At 45.7% G+C, this 18904-nt stretch overlaps 1 protein-coding gene across 1 annotated transcript in view; it reads left to right on the top strand.

The window, feature by feature from the left end:
- Positions 1-9397: 9397 nt before the first annotated feature.
- Positions 9398-18904, top strand: part of LOC147733335 (uncharacterized) — a 496040-nt gene continuing 486533 nt past the window's right edge. The window contains exon 1 of the mRNA XM_086956338.1: positions 9398-10211. Within this exon, the coding sequence (XP_086812464.1) occupies positions 9398-10211 (814 nt within the window). The remainder of the gene's footprint in view (positions 10212-18904) is intronic.

Raw genomic sequence — 18904 nt, forward strand, 5'->3', positions numbered from 1 at the left:
CATAGGCCCATTATCGCTAGGACCCTTAATTTCAAGGATAGAGACTCCATCCTAAATGAAGCACGCAACCAAAAAACTCTGACATACAAAGGCCAACCAATAATGATCTTCCCAGATTACACACGGGCGGTCCAGCCCAGAGGTGATCATTTATTGAGGTGAAACTGAAACTGCGCGCCCTGGATCTCCAGTACAGGCTGCTTTTTCTGGCTCGCCTTCGAGTAGTGTTCCAGAATAAAACTCAGTTTTCAATTGCCCGGAGGCGGCCTGTACCTGGCTGACCGAAGAACGCTCTCTTAGAGCAAACGCCCTGGCTTTGTCCTTAGGTGCTCGGGCTGGGGGTGCCCAGACGGGATTGCCTAAACCGAGTAAAAGACGCACACGTTCCCGTAAGGGATCGGGAACGTGCCAGGCCAGCTCAGACTTGCCCGCAAGCCCTGGACTGCACCCTAGAGACCGAGCACTACTGAATAATTCCCACTCTCTAGAAAGATCTGGCTCCATGGACCACTCGGAACCCCGAAGCTCTTGCCCAAGACTCCTCACATGGACTCAGCTGATTCAGACCTCTCTCGAAGTCCGGCACTCCTGGAATGATCGCCCCAGCCAACAGTGGACTACCCAAAGAAATATTGAATGAGACATTTTCAAGTAGACGCATCTCGCTACAACTCATAGACCTTCCCTTATGCGGGGATAAGTATCCTTATGTAAGGAGGGGTCCTCCATGCAACTCCAAACCCAAGAGTTCTAACTTGGTTACTCACCTTTGGTCATTTTATTTTATCAACAACAATGCCTCTGACACCATAGATAACACTTTCTTTTTGCCACAATAGTCCCTTTTATTGACTTTGGGCTTTTAAACGTATAATTTCTCCATTACTCGTAACTTTTTTATATATTGGTATTCACCATCATTTCAAAAACCTTTTTGTTCAACTCTCCTTATTTCAAATCATCCATTACATTTAAGACAAATATACATACAACATCTATGTACACAATACATTGACTATACATCATATATACATTTCCAGTGGTTTTGTGATTTCAGTCCTAAAGATTCCTCATATTAAATCATCGTACACCTGACTTAGAGGTAGATTTTCCTTGACGTTATGTTGGTGGAAGCTCGCAAAATGTAGGAACGTATTCCGATCTGTCTCTTTTGTATACAAAGATGTGTAAATGAGACCATCTTTGTGTCTCACCATCAGATCCAAAAAGTTTATTTCTCTTTTACTTCAGGATAGTGTGAATTTAATATTGGGGTTCCTGTTGTTCAACCACCTCGAAACCTGAACAGCTTTTCAACACGCTCTGCACATTGCGGGGGATTGTCATTAGGTAACCCGCCGTGAGATAGTATAAAGTGGGGACTCACCGAGCACCCAGGCTGGGCACCATTAAGCACACTGCCGCCATTGCAAAGAACTAAGCATCGAGGTGACTACCGCCCCGCAGCAATCAGCATGACTAGCAAAACAGAGAATACCCGTCATCAATACACCCAAAAATGAGCCTACAAACATATAGAAAACGGGGGACATGTAGACACTAACAAACTACAGAGCCGCATCAATAATGCACACCCTCCTTTATCAAAACCACAGGAAAAGACACTGTTTTTTCGAAAAATTGAAAAAATCAGCATGAAGATCCAGCAGTGAAAGGTCTGAACTGCCCACTTCAGATGGAGAGCTAAAAGGGTACGTGACTACATAGAATGAAATCACACCAAGCTGACTAAAGATCCCCATCACACAATAATATACACATATTAAAACATATCATTACATCTTGCAGGTACACTAAGAGGTCCTACAACTAAAGCATACAGCCCTGAGGAAGACCACACATGAAAATAATTTCTGGTCCTAATATGAGAAGGTCGAAACGCCTTGGCAATCAATAGCGGCTTGGAGGACTTTATGCATTTAGATTCCCCCCTCATGGGAACTAACAACGCAAAGGATTAATTTCCCAGCAGAGCATAATTGTACAAAGTATAAATCCCCGACCCTATACAGGACTTTACAAATAGATGTGACTGAGGGCTAAAGAAGGTTTGAACCCCAGCCAGACAATTTTGAGAGTATAAGTAGGACAGAGGGGATAAAAATAATGCTTTTTGATTATATCAATTATTGATTATGTGTACTATGATTTAATATGAGGAATCTTTAGGACTGAAATCACGAAACCAGTGGAAATGTATATATGATGTATAGTCAATGTATTGTGTACATAGATGTTGTATGTATATTTGTCTTAAATGTAATGTATGATTTGAAATAAGGAGAGTTGAACAAAAAAGTTTTTGAAATGATGGTGAATACCAATATATAAAAAAGTTACGAGTAATGGAGAAATTATATGTTTAAAAGCCCAAAGTCAATAAAAGGGACTATAGTGGCAAAAAGAAAGAGTGTTATCTATGGTGTCAGAGGCATTGTTGTTGATAAAATACGTGTTATAGATTCTAGCCTCTGACGTCCTTAACTGAATCAATCCCCCCTATTATATGCCTCACCTTTGTTCATTTGGCATGATATATGCTTCTGTTCTCGAAGTATATCTTGGGACCTTTGTCCCGAATTTCTGTTGTACTATGTTCATCACGCCAGAATTCCTACTCAAAATCAGGACAGTCACACGTATCACCCACAATACGGAAATGCAGTTGTTGCCCCGCAGCCCGCGTACATCGTAGTAAATCCCACACCCAACCCAAGTCCAGCAGGCCTCCACTTACACCCTCATCCACCGTGCCAAACATATGTAATATCAGAGATCCACTCCACATACTATCCTGGAATGTCAGTGGGTTACTGGATAGGGTTAAACGGACGGCAGTCTATCGATATGCCCAATGCCAAGCGTCCGATATATTCCCACTTCAAGAAACCCACCTTATGGGCAACAGCTGTCCCTTTCGGGCAGGATACGGCTATGACAGGGTTTGGCACTCGGGGTTCGCCCAAGGATCACAGGGCTTGGCAATCCTCATACAGCACAATCTCCCCTTTGTACTCACAATGGCCACTAGTGACCCCAGGGATGCTTCATGGCCCTAGGAGGAACTATATGAGGAAACACTCTTAAGTAGTCTCCATATTGTCCCCTCCATCGATGCTCATTTCGCCCTTAAAACGCATTACAGACCTTATCGCCTCTCTACCCCCAGAGTTGACAGTAATTGGAGGCAAATTCAACGCAGTCATGCATCCAGATCTTGACACCACAAGCGCCCCCCCCCGCCACAAGATCCACACAAGCTAAACACCTAACAAACTGGGAAAGTACCCTACGTATCTGTGACACCTGGAGAATCTGGCATTCCCAAAGCAAACATTTCACCCACACCTCTGCAGCACACCACACCCAAACTCAAAATGATAATATTTTTATGACTTCACTAGACTGTCAAAAGATCAGAGAGGTCGCCATCCTTCCCAGGGGCATATCTGACCGTTCACCCATACTCTTGAGAATCGGGTGACCCCCCTGACATGCTTCGCCCAACGTGGAGGATGAACGCATGGTTCCTCCAAGATAAAGACTTTAACAAAACTGTGGAGACAGAGCTCCAACAGTACTTTCTCAAAAACCATAGCTCTGTCTCGTACCTGGGTACCTAATGGGAAGCAGGTAAAGCCCCTATCCGCGGCTTCACCAAGGGCCAGCTCAAACTCAAACGCTTAGCCAAAGACACCCAAATCACTCTCTTGGAGGCCCTGCCAACTCTCCTTGAGAAACGTATCCTGGAAGGCACGGCGATGCACAAGAGAGGCAGCTTGAGATTTTGAGAGATAAAATCAAGCAAGTCTCCATGGAAAATGCTAAACTACTATGGAGATCCTCTGTAGCTGGTGTGTATTGGTGGGGGGACAAAAATGGGAAAATCCTACATAGATTAGCTACGTACCCTATGACCAATCGCATAATCACGGAGGTTAAATATGTGAAACGCATTGTCCACCGCTCACCCCCAGCGATGGCCCAGGTCTTTGCCACTTATTATTCGAAACTCTCCTCAGCACAGCGCCCTGTAATCTCCCTTTCAGAGATAATCAGCAGGAGCTCCTCCACCTTCCTCGCCTTAGTACAACCGAAACAGCTGAGCTTGATCTTCGTATTACCCAGGCAGAAATTAATGACGACATATCGCGCACTGCATCAGGTAAAACTCCAGGCCCAATGGTCTCCCACAAGAGTACTATACTGCCTACCAAGAGATACCCGTTCTGCATCTCTCTGACGATTATACCGGAACTGTTGAGAAAGGCTCGTTTCCACCAAAAACAGACACCGCTACCATTGTGGTCATCCCTAAAACACAACCTCCCTCACCAAACTGCACCGAATATCACCCAATCTCCCTCATAAATACAGAGGTCAAAATATTTGCCTCGATCCTAGCCTACCGATTGAGGCCCTAGCTTACTGAATTGGTCCACCCCAATCAAGTGAAGATTTATGCCATCTCGTGTGACCATGCACTGCCTCAGGCGCCTTCATCTAGTCTTAGCAAATCGCCAATCACTACCCCCTGATTTAGCAAACCTCCTCATTGATTTCAACAATCAAAAAGGCCTTTGATTCCCGTAGACTGGCAGTATCTCGAAGATGTACTGGTCAAGATGGGTTTGGGCCAGCACTTGGTTATGGTAATATATTCCCAGCTGCAAGAACGAGTGCTCGTCAATGGGGTGCTATCGGAGATTTTTCCCATTAAGAGGGGGACAAGGCAAGGTTGCCCCCTCTCCTATTAACCCTGGCGATGGAGCCCTTAGCATGCCTTATACGGTCCGCCAACCAAATTCAGCAATGGAAGTGGTCAAACTCTGAAGAAGATAAAATCGCCTTATACGTGGATGATGTCTTACTCTTTCTCTAGTGGAACCGGCCCGATCTGGCCCCTGCTGCCTCCTGGCGCTGCACATCTTTGGGCAGGTCTCTGGCCTGCAATGAAATCCCAGTAAGTCTGTACTGGTCCCTCTCCAGATATCAAGAGATTGCTTCGACTTGCAGTCCACGATACTTATCAGAAGGCAATCATTCAAATACTTGGGAATCTGGGTGGCATTGCTCCCTGACCTTGCCTGGTCACTCAATGTTACCCCGCTAGTGTAGAGAGCTCGAGACTATCTCCGCAAATGGCAGACACTTCCGCTTAGTCGCACTCTTCAAAATGATGATACTTCCGAGTTTTCTCTATATGATTCAAAATACCCCATTCCATTTCCCACGGACCTGGTTTAAAGAACTAGAAAGCCTGGCCCCTAGATTCCTTTGGGGCGGGCAAAGACCACGGAGGGCCCAGTAGCAGTGCCGGAGTCCACCCTTCGATGGAGGCATAGGCATGACCAATCTATACCTGTACTATCTGGCAATTCGCCCCCTTACGCTACATGATTGGTTTCATTACCAGAATATAGCCCCCCCTGAGGCACAAACCATGACGGGAAACCTGGGAAATGGAGGAATATCACGTATTTACCGCTCTCTAACTAAGAATACTCCAAATACACTTGACCAGCTTAGGAGCCAATGGGAGGAATGAATCAGGCCCCTTGAAGAGGAAGATTGGAGAGATGCACTGATGGTGCCTAAAACAGTCACCACCTCGGCCAGACTCCGTCTGGTCCAACTGTACTACCTACACACTGCTTACTTAACCCCAAAACGCCTCCATAGAGCAGGTCTGAAACCAACCACATCATGTACACAATGTAAACAAGACCAGGCTGACTTCTTTGACATGGTATTGGCTTGCCCCATCATTGTGCTATACTTGGACTCCATAGAAAGGGAATTCACAGAGGTTCTGGGTTGGGAGGTCCCACACAATCCACTAAACATGCTCCTGGAAATCACAGATGGACTGGATGGATCCAGAACTCATAAACTATTTCTTAATACAGCCATGGTGGTGGCTAGGAGGGACATTGGTGCCAGCTGGAAAAACCCTGTCCCGCCTAGTATATCGAAATGGCGAAGGGGGTGGACTGGTGTGCAGCACAAGAGAAGCCTATGTATAAAGCCAGAGGGTGACCGGCTAAACACTGCAAGGTTTGGGGCAAATGGTTGGGTCAGACAGAATAAAAGCGCCTCACTTCAGGAACTGTATGTATTATGTGGGATTCTATGAGATCATGTACTCCAAATATACTCTTTTCCGGACATATAACGTGGTGACGTCCTATAACTACTGTAATATGCTGTATTTGATTATTGTTGGTATTCTGTTGTTTAAAAAAACAATAAAATTGATTATAAAAATAAATAAAATTATGGGGGTTGGGAATATTGGGCATTATTACGGGCCACTCGTAAAAAGAGTCTTACCGTTCCACCAGCAGGCAGAGTATTCCACTGCCCATATGAGTTAATGAGAAAGCTAGCTGTCACAGCTCTGGAAGGCAGGACTAGCCCACTGAGCCTGATGTTCCATTGGACCGGTTGTAACTAGTATGTGCAAACTGCACACTCACTGGATTCTCCAGTACAACCAATGTAGTACAAGAACAGTATCCTCATTGCAAATCAGTTTCAAGGAATCAGTTTCTACCCCAATTTGCTGTCATAATTCTTTAATACATACCACGCTCAAGATGGGGAGGTAGGGAACACTCCTATACTATTCTTCTCTTGCAACCCTAACACTTGGGTAAGGGTTGCAAGAGAATATTTACTTTCCCAACTCCCAAAATGTCTTTTGCACATTGCTACGTTGCTCAAAGGTGTTTTTAAGATGCCAAGCCTTGTGATTTTCTGACTTGCAGGCTTTGTAACTTCAAAAAACATTTATACATCAGGTCCTAAATGTCTTCATGAGTGTGGGCCTGACTTTGTCTGTTGAAAGGGAAAGCCATAGTTCTAAAGGGTCTGCTGGATCAATGGAATAATGTATACGGGAAGAATACACAACCTCCTGCTGCCTTGTCCATAGAGATACAACTGGCTCAAGACTCTTCAACACTGCTTTGAAACTCGCCGCACCCCGAGGAGTCCAAAATTTCCCTTGTTCTTAGCAATTCACGCCCATTATCAATTTTAACCTGGAATATTGCTGGTATCCACTCAAAGATCTTACTCCCAGAGTGGCAGTCATTAATAAACACTTATGATATTCTGTTATTTCAAGAAACATGTGTTATTACTCGTATTGCTCTTGATGGGGTTGCTTGTGTTTCTTGCCCCGCAGTACCAACTAAATCAGGGAGAACATCATGGGGGCTTTCTATTTGGGTAAATCTACTACTCAAAGGTAGAACAGAAGCTCTTCTAGTAAAGGAGGGAAACTTTCAAATAGTAGTATATGGGGGTTGGATTTACACATTGTGAAATTTTATAATAACGATATTTACAGTACTCCCAGCAAAAAATAGCAGGCTATATTTGATTACATCTCCACCTTAGTGGAGATGTAAAGGAAAACACAGGGCACCAACTATACGTTTGCCTGGCGGGCGATTTTAACGCCAAGCTCCCAATTAGAAGCAATAGTCCTCCTGCAATGTCTGACATGGGATGGGATACCCGGGGCAAAGAGCTAGAGGCATTATTAGACCTCTCAAATATGCACAACGCTTTAGAGATAGCCGGTAGGGATAGCATAACGATTCCAACATTCAGAGACAGAAATTGTGCAGCGATCATGAATTATATATTTATCTCTCGAAAACCGACCAATAGTCTAAACTATACCACTATCATACTGACCCAATTCGGCGATCATAATATTGTCATAGTAGAATTCGATATTTTAGCCAGAGAAAGCCCTGTACCCGCAGCAGGGTCTAGTCAAATATGCGCATCCTCCGATATCACATGAGAGTATGCTGGAAATTTGCTGACCCCAAACAATTCTTGGAAAAGGTAATCACAGGGAACATTGCCTTGGCAACGACCTGTCTATAAGTGTATAAGGAACAGGGGAAGGTAGTCTGTGCCTTTGTAGGCCTGTGTGAGAAGATTAAAACAACTCTTAACAAGCCTCTTAGACCCATGCAACATGCAACGGTGGTCTGACCATGCATGCTCACTGGCCAACTAACTGTTCACTACGTTTTAGGCCTCTGTAAGAACTCCCGAGATCATGAAGAGATGACCTGTATGAGGAGAAATTATAAAAACATGGTCTTGGGCAGAAGAAACAAGGTTATGTCTCAGCAGTGGAAGGTTTTATTTTTGTAAATTCTGTACGTTATACACTAAAAGCTTTTTGGTCCCACTAATGAGAGCGAGAACCATAAATATAGTGCCCAAGCCATGCTTGCATTACAAGGTCTCTCAGATGATGAAACATGTATTGCTATAGTTCGCTTTCTCTGTGCTGCTGTCCGATCGTGCAGAACTATTTATTTTATTTAAAACATGTTTTAACCGCCGTTAGGGATTACAATTTAGAAAGAATTCAATTGGCTGCGAGAAACGTAATTTTGTAATATTTATAAAGGATGAATTGTTCTTAATGTTTTATCTTTTTTAATCTTTATGGTTGCATTAAAAATTTATTAAATATGAAATTCATGGAACAACCAAGAGTAGTATCAGGTAATCAATCCATTAATAGGGATGGCCACAAAGTAGGCTTGTATTATCCGATTTACGTAGCCTGAGTTACTATATTCGAACTAACTCCAATTAGCCATCAGGAGTGGGTACTGAGACATGTGATTCTTTTCTTAAGCATCAAATGTTTACATGTAAGACAATAATGGTATGTTTTTACTTGCACTTTTATGGTTTTCCATGTAAAACCGAATAAAGATATTTTCAATTGATTTATTGTATCCAATAATCTGTGTTTGACCTCATGGTCACAGAAGGCCCCAGATGCCAAAGTTGAACTAAGAGAACCAAAAAAACTACTAAAGGATTTACAGGCATAGGGCTGTAGATACGACAACCCAAATGCCTTTTTAATGTCCTGTTTTAATTTCCTGAACCATAACATGGGTTACGGACATTGCCCTCCCCTTCCTTTAATTTATTTTTGATGCACTTCATAGGCAAGTGGCAGTTTGTAAATGATCCTTGTCATGATAATTTTTCTTGCATTTGGAGTTCCCCAGTAGCGTTGTTGTGTGTGTATATACTGTCTTAAAACATTTCTGCCTCTGTCTGTATTCCTTTCTTGCTCTTCTATGTATCCTCGTCTCTGATTTTCCTTCAACTGTGTCTCTCTCCTCTTTACCTCCCTTCTCTTTTTCTGTCTATGCCATTTGTTTTATTGTTGCCCTTTGTATTTATTTTCTTTTGCTTCAAATCTATCCTGTCTATCGTGCCATCACACTTTCCATTTTATTTACTTGAACCATCTTCTTTCCCTCAGCCTCCTCTCTCTAGCAGTCTAATGTGTCCTACTCTTATCTCTTCAGAGACGATGTCTGCAGGCTCCCCAACCATGATCCATCGAAAACCACCAGCTGAGAAGAAGACTGTTGAGTCATGGGAGAAAGGCCCGATTGCTGCTGATGGAAGCAGTAGCCAAGCACCATCCCTGCAGGATAGGACTGGTGACCAGGCATCAGTTTCTGACAGTCGTAGCTCCAGATCTAATAATATAACAGCAGAGAGAAGCTCATCCAAGGAGGCCCGGCTCCTTCTTGGAGGGTCGCTGCAAGAAGATCTGGTCCTGGCCACCCTGGCCAGCTTCCTTGGAAGATCTGCGATGTCAGGATACTTGAAGATGTTCAAAATATTGCCTGAGCTCTGGAAGCCAAGCTCTCCAGAAATATCTCAACAAGCACTGGAAACACTCACAGGCTGTATACTGAAAGATGACTGTAATCTGTTGATCTTGCCCCGTGAAAATCAGTCCTCTCCAACCTCGGGTGCCACCAACTTCAAAAGTTTAGAAGCACCAGCAGCATCATGCCCGGTGGCAGCTAGCAGTAGAGCTTCTTCTGTCCTGGATTCCTCCAGCAGCACTGCTTCCCTGGCTGCAACGCTGGAGTACTGGGCATCGTTCCAGAGCAGGTTGGCCAGTGCCTTTTCCATCCTGCCAGCGGCATTGTCCCAGCGACTGCTGGTTTTCTGGGAGATCTTCAAACTCAGTGTATTCCCCCTCTTTGAGAACTACTTCATCACCGTGGCCAAGGAGTCTGTTTTGGCAGCGGTAGCATTCCTGATGGATGAGATGCAGCTCTTCATCCCTATTCCTGCTCTGAACAGCCAGGGGCAGTGCACACAACAAGGTAAGTGGAGTTGTCATTTCGTGGAAGGTTAGTGTAAAAAACCAGGCAAGGAGGGGTCTCCGCTGCAGAAGAGACCGCGTAAGGGTTACGTTTCCAGGCTTGGTTGAGGAGGGATAGTGCTCCATGGGGAAAAGAAGGTTTCTGTTCGCTGTGGGGTGCGCTTCAGGTAATAGGGTCCGTGCACCTGAAGGTGTGTTTTTCCTTTGGAAAGTATTTTGGTGAGAAGGGTTCTTTTGAGCGAGTAGTGGCAGAGTGCCTAAAGCAACAGGGTTTTTCCACTGGATATGCAAAAGCGATGCATCTGTCATTCAGGAGTGGTTCCCATAAGTAAACAAATCCATTGCCCAACTTCTCACAAAAGGTTAGCACAATAGGGCAGCACGCCCTGTGTACACCTGTGATTTAGCAATGCACCCTACGTATGAGTGGTGATGGGAGGGCTGCCTCCTCCTGACCACCACAAGCGGATGCCCTGGACCCCACATTAACTGAGAGAAAACCCCTTCCACCTCTGCAGTAGGCAATCCGAACCCCATATCAAATGTTCCACCCTTCCAGTGCTCCTTACTTTTCCCTGTAAAGGGGTAAGTTTTAGTTGCCAGGTGAGCACAAGGAGTCGCAGCCGACAGTGGAGTTTAGTGATCTTTGTAGTGACAACAAGCCTTTTTCAGCACTTGTTCCAAGGAGCACTGTGGCCAAATGAGCTTCTTCTGTAACTCACCACTGCGGAGCTCTCAGCTTTGCAGCACTATACATCAGGGTGCACAAATGTCACAACCACTCCACAAACATGATTTTCCCCAAACAAGCCATCTACACGTGCTTGCACAGTCACCTGACCCAATGGCGTGGCCTATGACTGGGCAGTCATGGGCAGGGCACACAACAGGGTAAGTGACACAGTCATACGTTTGTGGCTTGAATTGTGAGTGTATCAGATACAGGACCTCTTAACAAGGTGGACGCGTAGTTATGACGAATTACTAGCAGGCAGGAGCAGCTGATGCTGCCAGTGTGGCCATAAAAGGAAGTTGAGGTATAATGAACGGGGTCTAAAGTCTTGCCTTAACTGCACAAGCAGTAGACCAGGATCCATGACAATTCAATACTTTCAGCTCCATCACTCCCGGCACTGCCTGTCTGGTGGGGTTCGGCATCTAGGTAATGCACAGTGTTATGTAGGTGCCGAACTACACCTACATGCATATTAAGCTGCAAATGTACCACTAGGCACACAATTCTTGTACACCTCCTGTCTTGCGTTAATTTCCTCTCACACAAAATACACATATATATGTACGGGTGCCCCAGAGTTGTGGAGAAATGCAGCCTGACAGCACAGTATGAACAATGCTGTTAGTATCTCTAGAGGTGTAACCTGCACACCTCTGAGGGCACCCTGAAGACCCAGCGAGAGGGTGAGTGAAGTGTATAACCTTGTGCGCCCTGGTGTTGCACTCAAGGATTCACTCAAGGCTTCGTAGCGCTTCTGCAGAGGAGCAAAATCTGCTTCCCTGCTAAGCTTTCCCTAGTGAATTAAAAAAATGATACAACATTGTCTAGTCACTACCAACGAAGACCACGGACTTTCTGGTGAGGAAACATAACATGTGTATTTCTAACATGTGTATTTGTAAAGCGCACTTTCACCACTACAGGTATCTTGGCGCTGAATAACATGTTTGTTGTTACCCAATTCAATGGTCTCCTATCACGCAAGTGTAATGTCTTCGTGTTCTCCAATGAAGACAGGACAACGTAAATGTGCATGAACACTATTTATTGGTTAACTAGCTATATTCCACAGAGAGCGCCGAGCTTGCCACCTTACTGCTCGGGCTCCGGCTCTCTCTAATCGCGCCTAATCGCGCCTTTCACCGCAGTTCACGCTACGTGATGACGTAGCATGAAGGAAGAGATCCTCTGCATTCATCAGGACCTAGATGTTGCTACTGCTGTAAAGTTATGTGAAAAATGATAAAAAGAAATTATATCACCTGTTTGTCAGGTGCAGATTCTCCTCCACAATGTAGAGTAGTCATGCAAACAAGGAGAGAAAATGAGAAGAAACACACATTTTTGTCAGAGAATACACTCTATAGTAGTGATATTCTAGTGTTCATGTCATTACGAATCAATTAGCATGATATCACTCACCCAATTTCTGTGGGGATAGCGCCTCACCTCACCTGGCTGCAGCTCAGGTAAATAAGGAGCACCTTTGGGCAATTTCTTAGGCTGAAGAGGAATTGCAGAAACATGTCGACCACTCGCTGAGCAGATATTATGTTAAATCTGCTTTTTTTCACTTTACACTATTGTTTTTAAGTTTAGGGAGCTGAGAGAAAACATTAAAATCAATTACTCTACTCAGTCTCACCTAATTTTATTCACTTCACTATCTTCACTTGCACTGCTTTTTCAGTTGTAACACCATACTGACACCACTTTGTATAATAATTACTGTGGAGTCTTCTTACTCGCACAGTCTTTCCTTTACAACTTGTGAGACTGTGTGCACACAAACTCCTGGGTAAGGAGAACCCAAATGATGAAATAGTGGTGGTACAGAGAGACCACTGATGGGAAAAATTCTCACCCCGGTTGCGTGTTGCACGAATTTAGGTTTAAATGAATTTACGTGTTTAATCACATTTGTTCCACAATCTTTTCTTATGTCATGTAGCTGGTTGTCTATGAGTAGAATATATCCTTGACTCCTGGGTACTTTTTGGTGTAAAGGATTTTCTGTGAGTCATTAAAATAGCCCTTGGACCCCCTTCTAAGTAGTGTGTTTTACTTTTCTTCTCCCAGCACACAGTCTCACAATCAATCTGCCCCCCCTTGTGCGTCTTACTGGACTGGACGTTACGTCTCTTGCACTGACCATTGTAGATCCCATATCTCTACCTTCTTAAGTGCTCGGGCTCTCTCTGCCGGGAGTCTCTCTCTCTTCTCGGGGTTGTACCTCGGCTCTTGGAGTTTCACTGCCCCTCCAGTCTGTTTCCGGTTCTGCCATCTCCATGCTTCCTTCTCCTTCCTGGTTCATGCTGCCATTCTCCAGTGACCTCTTCTCTGTCACCACTTGCTCCCGATCTCCGGGGAGCCATCGTAATATTTTATTGCACCGATACATTGAATCCTGGGACCACACTTCCCATCACTGAGCAACGCTGCTCGGTCATATACCTTTTTTACTTGTAAGGGTCGGCTGTATTTGCTGCCACCTTTCTTCTGTAGCTCTGCCAACTTGACCCTGACCCATTTCCTTTCTCCAGAGCTGTTTTTTTTCAAATTCTTCCTCCTAATATAATGTTCCATATATATTGTTTGAGCTTTCTCCAGATTGTATTGCACCACAGCAGGGGACCATTTACTGGTTACCGTCTTCTCCTTCCACGCCAAGTTATCTTTCGTAAAGGGATCTCTACCTCTTAGGATTTGAAAGTGGCTGTACCCCGTGCCCGTCGGGGTAATGCGGTAGGCCCATATCATATTCAATACCTCCTTTTCCCAGTCCTTACCCATCATGATGGCTGCCTGGATGGACCCCATCAGCACTCTGTTGAAGCGTTCTACTTGTCCATTACCCGCCGGATGATATATGGAAGTATGTTTGGATACAATCCCATTTCTCTCCATATATTTGAGCCATTTCTCTGAGGTAAACTGGGGACCATTGTCACTTAATATAGACTTGGGAATCCCTTCCCTGAGGAAGGTCTCAGTGAGGAACTTGAGTATGGTATCAGTGTCCATTTCCTCTTGAATGTGCACCTCAGGCCATTTCGAGTATCTGTCCACTCCAGCACATAAGTATTTTGGAGTCCCTTGGTCATCCAGAATGGGTCCTAATATGTCTATGGAGAGCTCCTGCCATGGGTTCTTTGGGTTGGTGAATTTTCCTAGTGCTGGCCTCAACAGCGTCATCGTCTTATCCGCTCGTTGGCATTGGTCGCACTCTCTCACATGTCTCTCCATTTGTATGTCCATGCCTGGCCACCAATATCCCTGCTTAGCTCTCATCTTGGTTTTCACGATACCCAGGTACCCTTCATGAAGTATCGTCAATAACCGGGGTATTAACACTGCCGGAGGTACAACTTTGTCTCCTCTATACAGGAAGGTTCCTTTATCGTCTAGGGACAATTCTTCTCTCACTTCATAGAATTTCCTGAGGGTTGTCTGTATGTGTCTTTTTTCAGGCCGCCCGCCAACTATGTACTCCTTCACTTCTTGGATGTCCCGGTCTTCTTCATACGCTTCTGTCCACTCTTGGTTGCTGATTACTTTCTCCAGGTCTTCCACCAAAGCCACCATCTCTTCACTCTCTTCTGTCCCTTCTACTGCTTCCTCCATCGCTGCCGCTCTGCTAAGGCAGTCAGCTACCTTATTCTTACTTCCAGGAATGTACTCCACGTTATATCGGTATTCTAATAATTTCAGGGTCATCTTGGCTATCCTAGGGGTAGCGTTTGCATGTCCGCTGGACGTGAGTACTTTTACTAGTGGTTTGTGGTCCGTCTTCAGGTGGAATTTCGTGCCCCACAAGAATTGGCATAATTTGCCCATGGCCCATACCACTGCCAGCATCTCCTTTTCTATGACACTGAACTTATTTTCTGTCTCTGATAGGGCTCTTGATGCAAAGCTTAAGGTTTCCATTGTTCCGTTTCTTCTTTCTTGCATTAGGACTGCTCCCAGTCCCTTGTCACTGGCATCTGTTGTCAACACCGTTTGTCCTTGGGGGTCATACCCTTGCAGGGGTATGGCTTGACTGACATCCTTCTTGATCCCCTCAAATTCTTTTTGTGTTTCTTCAGTCCATGCGAACACCGTCTTTCCCTTGTGAGTTGTCTCATATGATGTCACTTGGTGGCAAAGTGTTGTACAAATTTGCTGTAGTACTCAGCCATCCCTAGAAAGGATCTGACTTCTTCCTTGCTGGAAGGAGACGGGGCGTTGCAGATGGCTCTCACGTTATCCTTCTTGGGAGTAATCCCTTGCTCCCCTATTTCGTGTCCAAGGTATGTGACTGAAGCCACCCCTAGACAGCACTTTTCCCATTCTGCTGTCAAGTCTTTTTCTTCCAGCACCTTCAGTAGTCAGGCTAATTTAGCGTCGTGGTCTCTCCTGTCCTTCCCCATTACCAGGATGTCGTCCTGGAAGTATTGAACTCCTTCCATGTCCTTAAAAAGAAAATGCATTTCTGGAAGACAGCCGCCGCCGAGGCCAGTCCAAACGGCATCCTGCAGAATTGATAACACTCAAAGGGTGTTATGAATGATGTTAACTTCCTGCTTTCCGGGTGTAATGCTATTTGGTGATAAGTCGACGTCAGATCGCAACACTACAGCAGGTCCTTCGTGAGTGCCTCTGCCCCTAGCACTGCCTCTGAGCACTGTTCGAGGTCCCTGTGCCTCGCTCCGCTTCTATCTCCTTTTTTGCCTGCTTCCTTGGTTCCTTTTTATTTTGCCTCCCTCTGTTTGCTTGTTTCCTTTATTTTGCCTTCCCTTTTGGCCTGTTTTTCTTTATTTACCTTCTTTCCCTCTGCTTGTCCTTTCTCCTTTGCCTCCTATTAGCCTCTTTTATTTTTGCCCCTTTTTCTCCTGCCGCTGCTGCCCCCATGGACCCGCCCTCTCCCGCCTCCCAAAGGGTGATAAGCCGACGTCAGATCGATTGTGGAATACCATTTTATTCCCTTGGTCTTGGCCAGCATTTCCTCGATGCGGGCTAATGGGAACTTTTCCACCACAATGCACTTGTTCAGTTCTCTCAGGTCCACGCACAGCCAGACCTTGCCATTGGGCTTCATTACCACCACCAGGGGCGCCAGCCACTCCGCACAATTTATGGGCTCAATTATCTCATTCTTCTCAAGCCCCGCAATTCCTGTTGCACTACTTCTCTCACTGCAATGGGGATGTTTCGTACTTTATGCGACACAGGAATGGCATTGTCCTTAAGTTCTATCTTGTGCATGAACTTTTCCAGCTTCCCGACTTTCCCGCCAAACACCTTGGGGAAGTCCTTCTTCAATTTTTCTAGGTTTGGCCACTGTTCCGGTGCCGTCATCAATACTTGTATGTCTCCCCCTGGGTCCAGTTTTATGCCCAGGTCTCCTTGATCCATCCAGCCCAGGACCGATGGGCCTTTTTCCGCCACATACAGTTTGCATTACGCACTCCGTCTGCTGAATTCAAAATTCAACCTCCGGTATCCTACCATGGGGATTCGTTCTCCCGTGTACGAGACCGGTCTTATATCCCGAGGTTCCAGTCGTGGTCCCAAGTGGGGCTTGAACTTCTCGTTCCATACAGCTCTTTGTACGATTGTGTAGGGTGACCCTGAGTCCACCACGATGCTTATCTGTACTCCTCCTATTAGCATGTGGCACTGCGGTTTGTTCGATCTTCGGCCATGCACGTCCAGTACCTGATTCTCTATACACAGCACCGTGTCCTCTTCCTCTTGCCTTCTCTCCTCTGCATCCTCAGGGGATTTGATCCACATACTTCACCGTGCTGCGGCCGGCCTTCCTCCGACACACCTTTTCGTAGTGCCCTACTATGCCGCAGAACATGCACTTCGCTCGGAATGCCGGGCACCTCTTGTCGTAGGCCTCGTGGGCCTGGCTGCCACATCAATAGTATGCGTTCCTGGCTCCTCTGTTTTGCTTTCCTTGCTGCGCTGGTTTCCCCATCCATTTGTTGGGTCCTCTGTTGTTTGTCACCGCTCCTTTGTTCCTTCCCATGGGTTCTTCGTCATCGACCTTGTTCACTATAGACTTCACGACTGGTTCCCTCTTAGCTGCATTCGCACATCTCTTTGTTAGCTCAGCCTTCTTTACTATTGCAATTACTTCCTTTAACGTGGCATCACTGCTTGCCCACAACTTATCTTGCACTGTTTAGTTAGTGGTGTGCATCACTATCTGGTCCTTGATGAACTCGTCATGTAACGCACCAAATTTGCATGTCGTCGCCAATTTTTTCAGCGCCGCCACGCACTCGTCAATTGACTCTCCTATTTCTTGTTTCCGCTGCTGGAAATTATACCAATCTATGGACGTGCATACTACTGGCCTGTAATGCTCATTAAGTTCCTCTATGGCGTGCGCAAATACATCGTCATCTGCGGCTTGTTGGGGCTTGGGTACCAGGTTCTGGAACACCCTATCCCTTCCGGGCCCAGATGGTGCAGTAATATTCTCTTTTTCCTTTTGCTTGTGAATGCCTCTTCATTCTCATCTTCCAGGGCCTCTAAGTAGTTGAGAATATACTCTCTCCAGTCTTCCCATTTCATCAGGGGCTCTCCCGGTTTGGGTAAGAATGGGATAGGAGTTATCATCGAAGACGCTTGCGCACTCATTTCTTCAAGCTTTTTCGGTGCTGTTTCCTGGCTCTTGGGACTGACTGGTGCACTAGTTTCCTCCCCCTGCTCTGGTTGGAATTGGGGACTCTCTGCACCTCCTGCTCCACTTCTCCTTGACTCCGCCAGGGCCCGTGTTCAGTTCGAGACTATCCCTCGTGGTAATTCCCCAGCCAGTATATTCCTTGTTGGCTAGGAGGCGGTTGGTGCTTGTCTTCCTGCTGTCCTGCATCCCTCCTTTAGCCCTGCGTGGTGGTGCTAGGGGCTGTTCCTCCCTACAACAAAAGGGGGGGAAAAAGAACTTACTTGCTGCCTACACCCGTCTTTTGCTCCTCTCGTTGCTTCACTGATGGCACAGGCTCCCAGCCTCCACTGCTGCCAATCCTGAAATTGCTCTCATGCATGTCAGCAGCATCAGGATTGGCCTGAGTGGCAAGGATTTGCGCTCTCAGGGAGACTGGGAGCCTGTGCTTTGCTGTCTTCAACCCAGCAAGGCAGCTGGGCTGGAGAGAGTTTCAGTGCGCATGACAGTTCGGCCGGCCTGAGACAGCAAGCCAAACCTCTACCGGTTGGTGCTTTCATCCCCTTAGGCCCGCCTCCTAGACTGGGGCTGGGAACAAAATAAAACAATAATGAACCGGGGTTTATTATTATTTATTTTAAATCTGCCGGCAGGGGGGCAAGGCTCCTCCCCCATGGCGGAAGAGCCGCTGCTGTATTTATTACAGATAGTATATTTAGAAAATTTAACACGATTAAGGTTACACAAATACATATTACAAATTTACAGAGTTAAAGCAGAAAGGTTGTTATAAATTCTCGAATGTTATGCAACATGCCGGGTCATGCCATTAAATGTGAGGGCATGCTTTGCGAGAAGTGATTATTGAGCAAAAAAGTTCTTTGGAAGAGAAGAGTTTTAAGGTCAGTTTTGAAGCTCTGGAGAGAGGTGGTGGTTCAAAGATCTTTTCTCCCTGTAGACTAAACATGCAGCCAAGTGAAGGATGGTTTTTAAAGGCGATTAGTGGGTCTTGGAGAGGCCTGCAAAGAGAGAATTACAGTTGTCCAGTCTGGAAAGTACCAAAGAATGGAGAAGAGTTTTCTGGTCCTGCTCAGGAATGTAACGTCAATTCCCCAGAGAAGGCGCAGGTGGAAGTGTGCATTCTTGGCCTTCGTGTTCGGGTTGAGATTGGAGGTATAGGGGCCTATTACGATGTAGGACTCCAAATATAGGTTGAATGCTTTACAACTGACCTCATCGGTTTCAATTCCAACCCGCTAATTTTGATTCAGCCGGTCGGAATTGAAACAGCATTTCATTC

Source organism: Lissotriton vulgaris, chromosome 2_1 (genome assembly GCF_964263255.1).
Source record: "Lissotriton vulgaris chromosome 2_1, aLisVul1.2, whole genome shotgun sequence".
Classification (NCBI taxonomy): Eukaryota; Metazoa; Chordata; class Amphibia; order Caudata; family Salamandridae; genus Lissotriton; species Lissotriton vulgaris.